We start from the raw sequence: 14,766 nt of genomic DNA on the forward strand, positions 1-14,766 counted from the left end.
CTAAAGAAAGAGGAGGCGGAGTGGTTTCTTAGCTCATCGAGGGGACCGTGAATGGCGGCGGCCTTATATCTGCTGGATGCGTTATGGGAGGCGAATCGGAACCAGGGAGCATTCTCTGTGGGTTGATGGCACAGAGAGTGTGGATGAAGTGATTAGAAAGTAGGAATCGAAAGAGACATTTGAGCATCAATGCATATCATAATAGAGATCTAGTTTTCTAGTGTGAGTTAGGAATACAGCTCGTTGGCAGATCACAAGTTTCAACCCTGGTACCCATGGTCCGCCATCCCAAACTCTCCGTCGCTGAGAGAAGAAAAGCGAATAAAGAAGTCTGAGAAGAAAGAAGAAAGGGAAGATGATAAAAAACTGCCGCAGAGCAGTGAAGAAGAAATCCAAGCCTCCAAACCTACACCTTCAAGTCTTGATGCCACCGTCTAAATAGGGCAAGCGGCATTGTACTCCTCATCAGACATCTCAGTGTCGCTAACCTTGGTGCCATCAGGGCAGTACACTCCGGACTCGGTGATAGCGCCAGGAACAAGAAGACCCGGGCTGTCCTCAGCCTGGTCACCACCATCGCTGTCAACGACTTGGTGGTTGTCGGTGGCGGGAATCTCGACTCCAACGTCCTCGGGCTTGACGTCCTCGCACTCGGTCCAGGCTTCGGAGTGGTCGGCGTCCTCAAGGAGGCCAGTGACCTTGTATTCGTAAGAGGCGCCATCCTTGAACTTGTTCTCGAGCTGCAGAAGAGGAAACCGTTAGCGGGGTGTTCTGTGATAAGAGAGGCGCAGAGCGTTGGTCTCACTGTGGCTCGGAAGCGAAGGTTGGCTCGGCTCTGGAGAACTGTGGTCATGCATCGGACCATGCCTCCTCCGGGAACCAGATGGTTGACACGGAATCGGACGGTCTCCTGTGGATGACATTAGTGACGGGTCTAATAACTGCCTCCATTCGCAGTAGGGTCTCTCAGCCTTGACTTGCCTTGATGATGTTGGTGTTCTCCTCACCAAAATCTTCTTCTCAACTTTCTTGCCGACATACTTGCCCGAAGCCTCCAGGCCGGCCTTGCTACCACCAGAGGCCCAGCCGGGAACACCAGCCTTCCAAGAAACCTCGCCCTTGGCGGTAAGACCGACCTCACCACCATGCTCAGAGCCTTCCTCCTTGACCTCGCTGATCTTGTGCTGCCTCTCAGTCGCGATGGAGGAGTCGATCCACATGTTGGCCTCGCTCTCAGACTTTCCGTTGTCGAGAACGTGGGTCACCTGGGCGGCGTCGATCATTCTCTCGCTGCATGGCCCTGTCAGTATACATCTATATGGCCAAGGAAATACCACTTACGAGAAGGGCTTCTCGTTGAGCTGCTCAAAGGTAGGGTCGAACTCGGGGTCCTTCAGAATGACCCTGTCCACAGCCGTCTTGGAGAAGATGGGAGTCATCGAGTCAATTCCGTCACCGTGCTTGACGGAGAAGCCAAGAAGCATTCCACTTCCGTCGACGCCATGAGGAACGTCAAATTGAGCAGCATCAGGGACCCAACCACCAGCATCTCCCTCGCAGTTGTCACGAGGGCACGAGTTGAGACGGACGACCAGACGGCCGAGACCGCCACCCCAACCGTGGTCGTACATGCTGAATTGAGAGAAGGTGTCTACCCAAGGGTCCCAGATAATCTTGCCCTCTCGCTTGTGTCAGTCAAGGTCGGGCTTGGTGCCAACCTCACGCTCAGAGCCGTCAGTGAAGCGAACACGGATCCAGCGAAGCATGTTCTCATCAGCGCGAGCTTCGATCTCCGTGGGAAAAGCGCCGTGGCTCCAGCCACCAACACAGGTGTAAACGCCGCCATTGTCGTTGCCGACAGTCACCTGGCTGTCGATGAAGTCGCCGAGTCCAGTGCAGTCAGCGTTGGCTGGGTCAGACAGGTCCTGGTGGCGGACTCTACCGTTGCCGCTGGGGGCACCGAGCACCAAGCCGTTGGTGGCGGCGAGAAAGGGCACGTAACGAGTGAAAGATGAAGAAACTTTCATTATAACGAATGTTGTAAGGAATGTATAAGAGTTGAGCGAATTGAAGTGAAGTGAAGTGTTGTGATTGTTGGTTTTCTGACGGATGGCTACCGTTTCTCTTTATACTCCTCAACACGGCTTCAAAATCACAATAGTAGCCGCTGAAGCGTATGTCGCCCAATGAGCAAGCTTCCTAGGATCTCCAGATAAGAAGGCCACTAATACTGGCTCTGGCATACAGACAAGCGAATAGAACTGCTGGAGCATATCCCCGTGCCTACAAGCCTTAAGTGCCTATGTGTAGAGGATTTGATTAAGGTCTGAAGGATTCGGCAGCATGGCTCCAAGGATCCCAAAAAAGATCCTTCTACTACGGCCCGGGCGACAAGGCTGATCCTTCAACTACCAGGGTCCAGTCAATTGCCTCTTTCGACTCATTTTCTCGCTTGTTGTTGGTCAAGGTACGATTCAGCGTCGTCCCATAGTATCGGTCACTCAATTAACTTAAGTGCTGACTCGAGTTCGTCTCGCAGGAACGCTTTGTTTCAAGGATCAACGTTAATTGTTGAAGTATAGCAAAATGAACCAAAGTACACACAGGAAGGTCATTTACCTTCTAGTTTAATCTTACGTTTGCGGATGGCATTGGTGAAATCTCGCGATCTGCGTAACACGTGCCCGAGCTTATCAGTCTGACTGGGTATACTCTGAAACGACCACTTTAGAGCTAATCTGCAATAGAACCCCAGTCGTATAAGCTGTTTCCCGGGATGCCTTGCCTTTGCCACTCAGTAGAGTGTCAACCTAAATGGAGCCGGAATTAGGCGGAGTCTCTCAAGCTGAACGTCGATCGACTGTCAAGTCATCACTTGTCGACTGATGCCAGTTTGCAATCCTGAATGGGGTGGAACAAGCACGTGGTCTCTGCAGAATACCGGTGATCCCAGCTACACCGAACGCGGAATGAAGAGTCCAATATGTAGAATTGTTCACCAAATTTCTTCAAATACCATTCGCTTTCTTTAGTCAGATTTGTGAGCTTGTGGCTTGAACAGCCCGTATTATTGTCAAAGCCTTGGAGCTTGAGTGAAAGGGATGACGATGCAATTTTCACCAAGCGATCGGGACCACATAAAACAAAATAGAAGATCCCTTTAACCATGTCTAGCAGGTGGTATAGGCTATTGCTAGGCAAGATAGAGGGATCAGGTAGGGCCGTTATCAGAATCCTTTATCAACGGGAGCACCGAAGGAACGGCTCTAGAACGCGCATAGTTCCATTCCTTGAATTCTACGTCAGTCTTCTCCAAGGCGGACCATCTTCAAATCTGGCAAGCATAAGTCCCAAACCTAGATCATGAAACTGAAAGCAACGCAGCTGGGAGGTTTTCTGGCTCTCCACCTCCAAAGTATAGCTCGTTTACGTTAAAGATTTGGTACATGTAACCAAGGCCGGGGCTAATTTAGTAGCCTTCAGGCTTCCAACATGCGTTGCTGTCAAAGACTTATCTATGACCATCGACCCTTAATATTCAGTGAAAGTCTCTCCACAGTCTCCCGTGTTAGCATTGGGGTATAATGATATTATGTGTCGATAATGTATTCTTTATTATAGTTAAAGCCCGGCCCTTGATGGGATAACTCAGCCAGAAGACCGACACGCTGTGCCTGCTGGCGGGAATATTCTCTACCTTTAAAGGAAGCTATTGCTCGGCATTCCCCGACCACATGTAGGAGCTGGGGCTTTCTAGAAAAGATACAAGACGCGAGGTCGTGAAGTCTTGACGCAGCCAGCATTAAACCTGGGTCGGCGAACTCGTGTCGTGAAGTGGGCATGTGACACTCGACTTCCGTGCCGGAAGGATCTCATGGGATTTTGAGGACGCAAGGAGATGCGCGTAAGGGACGCAGGATATAATCGCGTATATTATCCCCAGTCAGGCTGGAAGGGTGACGAGGAGCACAAGCAGACTGTTCAAAGCCGAGTCAAGAATTTACATGATCGAATTCAAAGGCGATGTGCTGAGATCCGGGCAATGTGCGAGGGGGCGAACAGTGCTGAATATCGCTTTGTCGATAATGAAAAGCCGCGTTTGACTCTTTACAGGGCTATTTGACCGACCAGACCTACATTGACGGCGCATTTGATCAGCTTGTGGTAGCCCGAGGTCTCGCGGCCATCTTGGGAGACATCGAGGTGCCTGCCTTCACGATGTGCCCTTCACATATTCTCTTTTCTCTCTCACACAAACAGCCACCGTCCGCGCTGAAGTGTGCTTCTCTTCCCTGTTGAATCTCTTCTTTAATTGATCCCTGGCCGTTTTCTTCTGGCTGACTGACAGTAGAAGAACGTGCGTGTCAAGCGACCACCCCGTCCTCTTGGTCCTGTTCGCTAACAGGTAGTTACGTGAAGGCTTCTAGCCCTCAAATTCTTATAACCTTAAACCCCCTTCGCTACGTGCAATGGAATGACTAAAAATGCTCTCGCTGATAGAAACTGAACCAATTTCTTTCGTAAGTCATGCCCCCCTCCTGGTACCAAATCGGACTATGATGTTGACTTAACGTCGCGGATAGGACTGTCTCTTTGTAATAACAAATGTGCTAACCTGGCCACCAACTTTCTGAATTCACATTCTTCGAACTTCCTCTGTCGATCTAACCCATGTATAGTCCCACCATCCAATGTTCCCTCTTCAGAGAAGCTCGCACGCCAGAACGCCAAAATACGCTCTGCCGTAGAAGAGAGTCTCATCAGCAATGCCAGGATTCTTCTGTAGCTTCCTGGAAGCCTCCCCTATTGCCTTGTAGAATTCGAGGCAGCCAGAATCAGTCTCAAAATCGTCGTGAATGTCTGTCACATCCTGGTGCCAACCAGCGGCCACTTCGACAAATCGACGGTCTGCGCCTTCAAAGATCCTCCTTTCCCGCTCCCGATCTCGCGTTCGAGGACATGTTCCTCATCTTTTCAAGCTATAGTCCACGGTCCAGATGGTGTGGATCTGGCGGGACAAGATGGATGTGGTAGCGAACTCATCTAGGGTCTTGACCAGGCCTTCTTCGTCCCGCTCATCTCTCTCAACGCTGGCCCACCATTCCGGATCGAATTCGATGGCAACATCTTTTGGCCCAGCAAACTCAATATGCGGTGACCAAAGTTCATGGCCATGATCAAGGCTGTGCCATTGAAGTAAATTTAGCTCTCGGCCGTTGGCCTGGAGGAAGAACAGATCCATCTCCGGAAGAACTGTGAAATAATTCGGGGACCCATCATTGAGGAAATAGCCCATTGCCGAAATCCTTTCCTCCTCGGGCAATGAGTCGCCGGGGTAGTCGTACAACCACATGTCATCTCTCAATGGAAAAGTCAGAGGACCGTAGCAAGGTTAGGTAGGCTGGGGGGACAATCCAGATGAAGTATGGAATGAGAACCTACGATGCCACTTCAAGTTGCTATAATAGTTAACTGAAATGGTGTCTAGCAATAGGAAGGCACATTACGCAAAGCGAGTCCACTTGGTATCACTACGTTCACGAGGGCCTTAAGGGGCCTCATGCTTGTATTCCTCTATTGTGACCTGAGTCCAAAAAGAAGGCGGACGAAGAGAACCAAGGGTCTTTCGTATAACAGGAAAACCCGAAAAGGCTACCAAAAAGAAGTGAGATGAGCACTGCTCCCGCCTGGGCTTGAACCAGAGGCCTTCGCATTACAGAACACTCTGATGGAGTATTAGTACGACGCTCTAACCAACTGAGCTACGGAAGCTGACTAATCGTTGGAGGACGGTTTCGCTAATTCGCCAGAACCATGGCCCCTGCGGTGACAATTGCGGCGGCACAGGGTAAGATGGCACCAACCGTAGTGGTAGAGTTAAACACAAAGCATGATATGGAACGCGACACAGTAGCTTGTATGATAGGGCCTCTCGGACTCAGTCTCGGACTAGCTGTTATGGTTGCATTAAGCTGACGTGCCTCTATGCCAATAATGGTAGAAATCGTCGCCATGTTACCATTACTTGCAGCTCGGCGTCAGCCTTAAGCCCAACTAACACGATCCTATTCGATCCCTACAAGATGACGTGAGCCGAGTTTGCCTGTTGTGACGGCAGCCCGAGGAGGGGTCATCTATAAAACTCGGTCACAAGTCCAATTATCGAGTTCCTGGAAAATCAAGCAGTGCTCATACTCACAACATGGCATCATCCACCGAGGCCTCTAGTATCCGGGTTTCCGGGCAAACCGACTTTATCTTGATCAAAGGGGCGACCATCATCACCGTCAACGCCGAGGAGGACATCCTCGAAGACTGCGATGTTCTCATCCGAGGAGACCGCATTGCCGCCTTGGGCAAGAATCTGCCCCAGCCAGAGGGAGTAACTGGGGAAGTCATTGACGGAGCAGACTCGATTGTCATCCCAGGCTTTGTCGATGGCCACCATCACATGTGGCAACAGATGCTCCGGGGTGTCGCTACAGACTGGTCGTTGCTCGACTACATGATCAGCATGCGGAGTGTGTACGGGAGCCTCTTCACGCCCGAGGATGTTTACTTGTCTACCTATGTTGGTGCGCTGAGCCTGCTCAACAATGGCATCACTTCTGTGCTTGACCACTGCCATATCATCAATTCTCCAGATCATGCCGATGCGGCTGTAAAAGCGCTTAAGGACGCTGGTATCCGAGGGACATTTTGTTACGGATTTTACGCGAACCCCCCTAGTAATGACTCTGGAGCTTCTGCGACTGCAGAGTTTACCCACTCGGAGCGACTCGCTGACGCCGCGAGAATTCGGGAGAAACACTTTGGCGATAACCATCCGGGGCATCAGCTTCTGACATTTGGTGTTGCGCCCAACGAGGTTGAAGCGCAGGAGTTTGACGACACAGCCCGTGAGATTGCCGAAGCCCGCGGCCTCGGGGCTCGCATCGTCACTATGCATGTCGCCCACGGCCCCATGGATCTCTTACACAAGCAGACTGTGCAGAAGCTCGCAGACGCCGGTGCACTTAAGTCCGATCTCGTCTTCGCTCACGGGGCTTCACTCACCGACAGTGAGTTACGCGAAATCTGTGCCTCAGGAGCGGGAGTTGTGAGCACCCCTGACACCGAGCTACAGATGGGCATGGGGTTCCCTGTTGCTTTCAGAGCTCGCGACGGAGGTTGCCGAGCCGGGTTGGGCATCGACATCACGTCAAATCAGGGAAACGATTTCATTGCACAGATGAGGCTGGCTTTGCAGACACAGCGTGCTGTGGAGAATGAGAAGCGCATACCTGTCACTGTGTCGCGCAAAACCTCGGAGGTTTTACGAATAGCGACCGTTGGCGGTGCTGAAGTGATGAGAATTAACGACTTGGTTGGGCGTCTCGTGGTTGGAATGAAAGCAGACGTGGTTATGATTAAATGTGATGACATTGAGAGCAGTCCAGTCGCGAGTGCCACAGGGGCCGTGGTCTTCAACGCTTCAGTGGGGCATATCGATACTGTCATCGTGGATGGCCAAGTAAGGAAGAGGAATGGAAAGCTTGTGGCAGATTGGGAACCATTGAGGGATGAAATGCGCCGTCGTGCAGCAGCCATAAAGACGAAGGCAGCGGGACATGACTTGGCGGCCGCACGGGAGCGTTGGATGAGCGCTGTTAAGTTATGATGATAATGCCGCTGATTAATCTAGTCTCAACAATGATTTGAGCGGTACTCGGATAATTCTAGGCTAACGGTTTCTCCTGACGCTTGTGTTGACCCTGGAACGCCGGATGCTGGAACCCGACTCAGTTGCGGCTGAAGACGCCTCTCGGCATTGGGCCGCGGGAACCACGGATCCAGGGTCCTCTTAGGCTCAGAACACAGCCCGGGCGATTAGTGCCGTTCTTAGTCTTCTTTAGCACAAACGAGCTATAGATCAAACCAGGGCTCTCATGGAACACCCTTTTGATACTGTGGCCGAAAAGGTGGTAGGGTAAAGACATGCTCGGCTCGAAGGTTCACAGAGTAAAGCGGCTTGCGCCATGAATGAACGGGTCAACACGTGGGTTGTGAAGATACAGCGGTCGATATTATAATAAAAATATTACTGCGAGACAAGAGAGGACCGTGGCCAAGACATGCCGGCCATTTCTAATATCTTGCAAACTGGACTTCGGATGACGTAGACGATGCATCCCCGTTTGCTTTGTCCGGTGCCCCCCGGATACTGTCGCTATCCCGATCGCTGTTACTCCTCCTTCGATGAGTGTGGACTGTGATTTCGGTCGTTTTCATGTAGGAATCAGGGCCATGCGTATGTGAACCTCCGTGATTTTGATCTCCCTTTCCGACTCGAACCTCATACTCGGGGGCTGTCTGCCCATCAGTTCCGGTAACATGCCTGGATCTTTCGCCATTGAAAGTCTCCAGCGCCACATCGTGAGCTCCCTGGCTGCGAGTGTAGGAGCTGCCGCCTCTTCCGCCACGGGTCAGCTCGACCAAGCGGTTGAGAATGCTGAATTCGAGCTTGAGCTTGATGCTATAAACGAGCGGCTTCCATGCGGTTTGGATGCTGTATAGGTTCGCAAATTCGAGGGCGAGGATAGTTACATCGAGTAGGATGACGATAACGTTGACGTAGACTAGATGGTTCATGACGGTCCGGGTTCGAGTGTTGCCGATACTCTTTTCGAGGTTGAGCCGCTTGGTAGTCTCCCACACGTAGAGACCAGAGATGATGAGTTCTTGGATGAAAAAGACACTCAACTGGATCTTTTCGAAAATGTCGTATGGCTTCACAAAGGGACCCGGGTTCCCCGAGTTAGAACCATAGACCAAGACGATGATGGGCAGATGCAGCCAGACAGCATTGAAGATGATCATGTACAGCACCAACCGCAGCCACTTCTGATTATGCATAACAATATGCAACCTCGAGTACAGCACAACCGATTGTCCCGTAATCATCGCACACCAGCCGATGAGAATAAGAGTCGCATAGACGTGCGGCTGCGCCACGACGCCCAGGTGTTTGAACAGATACCCAGTAGCATTGAACGCAATACCCCATGTCGCAATAACGAAGCTCCAGAAGTAAAGGCCACTGCGTTTCTTGAAGGACGTGAGGATGTGGACGTTGAGCTCGAGGACGTTGTAGTAGGCGATGCTGAGGAAGACGCAGATGACGACGGCGACGACGCCGTTCTTGGTGTTGAGGTCAATCTCGGCCATGTTGGGCTGTTGGTCGTGCCCCTGCTTAGGTGCAAAGCATAGAGAGCGAGAGCTGTTGGCGGGAAGACGGAGTGCACGGGGATGAGAGGGAGATCAGAACCAGAAGTAGCAGAGACGGCATTTTAGGGCCAACAAGGGGGCGTCCATTTGACAGCAAGTGTCGGCCGCTTGACACGCAGAACATTCATCACGACGATCCGGCAACATTGGCCGAAAGACATTCATCCTGTTGAGGCTGTTACTCGACACGAGGAGATCCTTGGCCTAAATTGATGCATGGTGTTGAAACCCCCCGGTCGTGGCTTGAATTAGAGTTTCCACCTTGCCCCATTCTGCTTATTCCAAGGGGTTCCGTCGGCGAGAAATAAGCACGTATAAACTTTAAAATGGAGAGGCTAGGCCGTTGGGAGAAAGTGTTGCATGTTGACACGAGGATAATCCTTCCAGATGGTTCCCTGGGCTTCGGGTTCGGGGTTTCATTTCCTTTTGCTCTCGAGTCTTGTCGCATCTAGACTCCCATCAACCTGGCTACCATGTTGCAAAGCTCAGCTCAGGGGCCACCTGTTCGAGAAGCGCAAGCACAGACACGAGGAGGATCGACCTCCGTTCTCCCCACAGTCGCGCTCATCATTCCGGGGAGAGCTACTCTAAAGGTGTTGCCCCGAGCGTCATGCCCTTTATACTTTTTTCCCCCTCCGTGCCCATTTCGGAGAAGCCGTCGGTATCCATACATATGCCTGTTTACCCCAGGCGGCACTAACGGGTATTTGACCGCGATCTTCCGAATGGAGGATGCACGAGCTAGTATGGAACCGGTAGTGATTAAGGGATGTCGTGATAATTTCTGTCAGGGCTTTTGACAGGATCATCCGTGTATTCAGAAGCTTTACGGATCCTCTCAATCATCTGGTCAATCTACCTACACACACACAAGGTTCCACATTTTCCCCTGGAGTCACCTCTTGTTAAATCCTTCAACGCCTTCTAACGCAACTGTAGATTGACTCGGCAGCTCAGACACCCGCGCCGAGCCGCTTGTCAAAGCCGATTGTGGAGCCGAAGCGTTTACGCCATCCCGGCGACGTAGCACTCTGACACCTGCCCGAAATCGTCACCTCGTATGAGGGCAGGGACTGAACTTTTGAAAATGACTAGCGAGCAGGGGGCCTGAACCTTAACGATAGGCAGACTGTAAGCTTGAGTTCAAGCTTGACCAGCTGAGCTCCACAGCTCAACTCCGAATGCTCCGTACCTGCATACAGTCAACCTTGTCTGGTGCGTCTATGCTTCCGTGATGAAAGGTCCTTGCATGCACACTAGAATGAATCCATATCGAACTCCGATCTGGCAATTTTAAAACCGGTAAGGATCAACACTCGCGCAGCAACCTCTACCTCTTGTATTTAAGCCACCTGCCTCGAACCTGCATGAAGCAAGCTTTCTCCTCACGCCACAAGCTCCAATCAATCCCACACATTTGCCATGTCATCCTCTCTCGCTGTGGTTGCCCTCGGAGCCCTCGTCCAGTCGGGACTGGGTCTTGCCGCAAAAGTTCCTTCTACGGCCCAGGTCGTTGACTGGAAGAGCTTCAACGTTCTCGAGAACGTTCTTCCTCCCGCCGAGGCCAATGATTCGACTGTATGTCACCAATCCGATGATCAGTCAGCCTTGCTTACATGTGAATAGACCTTTATTTGGCCTGGTGTGACTGAAAAGTCTCTCCTGGAGAAGCCCTTCCACATCTACGACGATGAGTTCCTCGACGTCATTGGTTCTAATCCGTCGTTGACCCTCATCGCCACCTCTGACACGGATCCCATCTTCCACGAGGCTGTCGTCTGGCATGCTCCCAAGGATGAGGTCTTTTTTGTTCAGAACGCCGGCGCCCCTGCTGCGGGCACTGGTCTGAACAAGTCTTCCATCATCCAGAAGATCTCCCTCAAGGAGGCCGAGGCTGTGCGCAAGGGCAAGTTGGATGAGGTGACCGTTACTGTTGTCCCTTCCAATCCCCAGGTCATCAACCCCAACGGTATGTTATCTATGTGATGCAAGTCATGATATATGCTAACAACTTTAGGTGGCACCAACTACAAGGGCAACATTGTCTTTGCCGGAGAGGGTCAGGGTGACGACATCACTTCGGCTTTGTACCTGATGAACCCCAACCCTCCCTACAACACCACTGGTGAGCACCATGTCTCTCGACTTCCTCGATCCATCTGCTAACCATCACCAAGTCCTCCTGAACAACTACTTCGGCCGTCAATTCAGCTCCCTCAACGACGTTGTCATTCACCCCCGCAACAAGGAGCTGTACTTCACCGACACTCTATACGGCTACCTCCAGGACTTCCGCCCTCCTCCTGGCCTTCGCAACCAGGTCTATCGCTACAACTTTGAGACTGGTGCTGTCGCTGTCGCTGCCGACGACTTTGCTCTGCCCAACGGTCTGTTCCTATCTCGACTCCCTTGTCATTCGTCTTGCTAACTTGAATAGGCCTCACCTTCTCCCCCGATGGCAAGAAGGCCTACGTCACCGACACCGGCATCGCCCTCGGTTTCTACGGCCGCAACCTCTCGGCCCCCGCCTCCGTCTACTCCTTCGACGTGAGCAGCGACGGCACCTGGGGCAACCGCAAGACCTTTGCCTACACTGCCAGCTTCATCCCCGATGGTGTCCACACTGACTCTGCTGGCCGTGTCTACTCTGGCTGCGGTGATGGTGTCCATGTCTGGAACCCCTCTGGCAAGCTGATCGGTAAGATCTACACGGGCGCTGTTGCTGCCAACTTCCAGTTTGCCGGCAAGGGACGCATGATCATTACTGGTCAGACTAAGCTGTTCTACGTCACCCTTGCTGCTTCTGGCGTGAAGATTGAGTAATGCGAAATGCGGGATGTACAGAAGAGACAAGTTAGGCTCGGTAACACTAATGATTCTGCCTGAATAAACGACTAGCCTAAGCTTTGCCAATCCCTCTGGATGCAAACCTTTGATCGACCATGTGATGAGTAGTGTGTGAAAATCGCAATTAAAACAAGTCTGCATAACATAATGATCGTCTTAATACTTATGCTAGCCTCTGCGGGACTAAAAGCGCGTGCCTCAGAGTAGCCCGTGGAACCCGCGGGGACGTCACATCTGCGGTTGCCACAGGATCCCCTCTCAGAGCCGATCAGTATCCCAGATCAAGTACTGCTAGCGAGTTGGCAGGGACTTGGATATCGATCTTCAGATCGACGCATGTACACTGGTGTCAATTTAGAGTGCATGATCAATAGGTCACGGGATTTATGGAAGTGTCAAGGAGCCAAGGAGGGAGATGATTGGACATGCAACCGCTTTCTTTTTTGTCTATATCTATCATTCTTCTTTAAATCATGTACAAGAAACTCCGCAATTAACCGTTCTATCTCGGCCACATCCTCTATGGCAAGGGAATAGATTGCTGATGGTTGGTGAACAGTCCCTCAGGATCAACGGCAGCCTTGATCTGCTTAAGACGCTCATAGTTGGCGCCATACAGACGCGAGCTCCACTCCTCCTCGTTAAGCTCAGTATCAGCATAGTTAACGAATCCGCGGAGAGCAGCTCCGCCCTTGACCAGAGAGTCCTCGAAGGGCTTGATGAGAGCCTTCATGTAAGCGGGACCGTCGTCGGGGTAGTTGTTTACGTCGACCGAGTTGGCCTCCCAGCGGATCAACCAGAGGTTCTTTCCGTGGGCGTAGGCAGTGTCGCTGTCCTTGATGTTACGGGAGACGCCGCCCCAGAGATCGAGGAAGCCGGACTTTCGGAGGTCGGTTCGGTTGAAGGACAGGGTGGTGCTCTCAAACAAAAGCTGGGCCTGCTCAAGAGTCAAGGGGTGGTCCGTGGTGGTGGTCAGAGCCTGAGTATAGAAGGCTCGGCCACCAAGGCTTCCTCCAGTAGGCGAGTTCATGCCAGCGCCGGCAACAGCGACTTCGAGATCCCACCAGGGAAGAACAGTCTTGTTGAGAGAAAAGTCGGGGCTGATAGCCTTGAGCTCCTTCACAAGGGGTCTGACAATGTTGTCAAACTTGTTGGGGTTGCCATAAAAGTATCCACTGCCGGTATAGGGAGGAGCACTCAGACTCCAGCGGAGAGCGAGTTCATCTGGGCAGTGCTTGCTGGTGGCGAAGTTCTGGATGGCGACGAGAGCCTTGGCACCAGCTTCGGGAGTGACACTTCCGATACCAACGGTGAAGTTGATGGCCTTTTGGAACTGGGGCTTGTAGGTCTTGGTCGTCATAGACAAGACGATACCGTAGGAAGCTCCGGCACCCTGAGCGGCCCAAAGCAGGTCGGATCCCTTACCAGCCTTGACAATGGTACCGTTGTACAGCATGTACTCAACCTCGACGATGCTATCCATGGGAGTTCCAAGATGGCGAGAAGTACTACCGTAACCTCCTCCGATGCTCGAGCCGGTGACACCAACGTGGGCACCACGAACGTGGGGAATGTGTCGGCCAGCAGTATCCCAGAGATACTTGAGGACGGGACCGACATGGGTGCCACCACCAAATGTCAAAAGCTTGCTCTTGGTGTTGTAGCTGACATCGTCGAAAGCAGCCATGTTGATGACCAAGTTTCCAGGGTTACCGAAGCCATTGCCCTGGAACGAGTGCGCAGGTCCAAGAGCATTGGCCTTCACGGAAGACTTGCGGGCGCACTCGAGTGCGAGAGCGACTTCATCGCGGTTCTCGGGGAAGGCAATGCAAGCAGGGTCGGGCTTGAGGCGCTTCTGGAACTGGGTAGTCTCGGTAGCCCAGGTGCTATCGGATTCGACGATGCTGCGAACACCGGCAGCAGTCAGACAGCTGTTGAGCTCAGCGCCCTTGTTGGTGTCTTGACCAACGGCAAGAGAAAGGAGTGACGCGACGACGAGGCATCGGAGGGAGCGTGGGGCATCCATTTTGGAGGGTCGAGGAGAGATTGAGGACTAAGAATCAAGAGGGTGGGTTGATCGCCATGATCATCTTCTTATAGCGCTTTGGCATTGGCCTTGTGTCCCAAGACACAGCTCTAGTGAAACCTCGTGTCCCATCGCGTGGTAACTGCGGAAGAACCTTTCCGTCGGTAATTGTCCGTCCCAGACTGCCGTGAGGACTTCTTGACGGAAGAATAAAGTTATCAGATTAATGGGATGTTCCCTGTTTAGCAGGTCCCCTGTCTAAGCCACACCTTATCTGGCAAGTCGGGACCGTCTGAGCCATGTAATTGGTGCGCAAATATATCAATGCAACCTCTCTTTTCCCCATGCGGAAGAGCCCTCAAATAAGCTTCTTTGGGATGACGTTTTGAATCGAGGCAGAAGGACCCTTTAATCTCCGTGATACCCGGCGTTGGGTCGGAGGAATCGACTCCGAACAAACATTCCTTCTTTTTACGTGCTCGTTTTGTCTTGTGTAGCTTGATCGAGCCGAGAACCGACTCGCTTACCCCCACGCTGCTTTATCATCAGGTCTTTGTGGGAGCCGAGGTGCTCCAAGTCCCACATTCTTTCTCATGCATTATGGCTGGGCAATTGGAAGTTGAGCA

At 52.1% G+C, this 14,766-nt stretch overlaps 6 protein-coding genes across 6 annotated transcripts; 2 read left to right on the forward strand and 4 right to left on the reverse strand.

Moving 5' to 3' along the window:
• Positions 1 to 434: 434 nt before the first annotated feature.
• On the reverse strand, positions 435 to 2,027 carry NCS57_00945000 (uncharacterized protein; the record flags this gene model as incomplete). The annotated part of the gene is made up of 5 exons (XM_053059225.1): positions 435 to 740; positions 806 to 910; positions 1,008 to 1,290; positions 1,342 to 1,685; positions 1,719 to 2,027. 5 exons carry the CDS (start codon positions 2,025 to 2,027, stop codon positions 435 to 437), a joined length of 1,347 nt encoding a protein of 448 aa, XP_052911296.1.
• A 2,675-nt stretch (positions 2,028 to 4,702) lies between these two features.
• NCS57_00945100 (2EXR domain-containing protein) lies at positions 4,703 to 5,353 on the reverse strand (the record flags this gene model as incomplete). The annotated part of the gene is made up of 2 exons (XM_053059226.1): positions 4,703 to 4,870; positions 4,991 to 5,353. The coding sequence occupies 2 exons, from the start codon at positions 5,351 to 5,353 to the stop codon at positions 4,703 to 4,705; spliced, it is 531 nt and encodes a 176-aa protein (XP_052911297.1).
• An 849-nt stretch (positions 5,354 to 6,202) lies between these two features.
• On the forward strand, positions 6,203 to 7,660 carry NCS57_00945200 (Amidohydro-rel domain-containing protein; the record flags this gene model as incomplete). The annotated part of the gene is made up of 1 exon (XM_053059227.1): positions 6,203 to 7,660. The coding sequence occupies one exon, from the start codon at positions 6,203 to 6,205 to the stop codon at positions 7,658 to 7,660; it is 1,458 nt and encodes a 485-aa protein (XP_052911298.1).
• Positions 7,661 to 8,127: 467 nt separating this feature from the next.
• On the reverse strand, positions 8,128 to 9,207 carry NCS57_00945300 (uncharacterized protein; the record flags this gene model as incomplete). The annotated part of the gene is made up of 1 exon (XM_053059228.1): positions 8,128 to 9,207. One exon carries the CDS (start codon positions 9,205 to 9,207, stop codon positions 8,128 to 8,130), a length of 1,080 nt encoding a protein of 359 aa, XP_052911299.1.
• A 1,473-nt stretch (positions 9,208 to 10,680) lies between these two features.
• Positions 10,681 to 12,090, forward strand: NCS57_00945400 (SGL domain-containing protein; the record flags this gene model as incomplete). Its single annotated transcript, XM_053059229.1, has 5 exons — positions 10,681 to 10,845; positions 10,894 to 11,236; positions 11,285 to 11,392; positions 11,445 to 11,654; positions 11,705 to 12,090. The coding sequence occupies exons 1-5, from the start codon at positions 10,690 to 10,692 to the stop codon at positions 12,088 to 12,090; spliced, it is 1,203 nt and encodes a 400-aa protein (XP_052911300.1). The 5' UTR covers positions 10,681 to 10,689.
• Positions 12,091 to 12,634: 544 nt separating this feature from the next.
• Positions 12,635 to 14,140, reverse strand: NCS57_00945500 (FAD-binding PCMH-type domain-containing protein; the record flags this gene model as incomplete). Its single annotated transcript, XM_053059230.1, has 1 exon — positions 12,635 to 14,140. The coding sequence occupies one exon, from the start codon at positions 14,138 to 14,140 to the stop codon at positions 12,635 to 12,637; it is 1,506 nt and encodes a 501-aa protein (XP_052911301.1).
• Between the last annotated feature and the right edge of the window lie 626 nt (positions 14,141 to 14,766).

Source organism: Fusarium keratoplasticum, chromosome 7, assembly GCF_025433545.1.
Source record: "Fusarium keratoplasticum isolate Fu6.1 chromosome 7, whole genome shotgun sequence".
Lineage (NCBI taxonomy): Eukaryota > Fungi > Ascomycota > Sordariomycetes > Hypocreales > Nectriaceae > Fusarium > Fusarium keratoplasticum.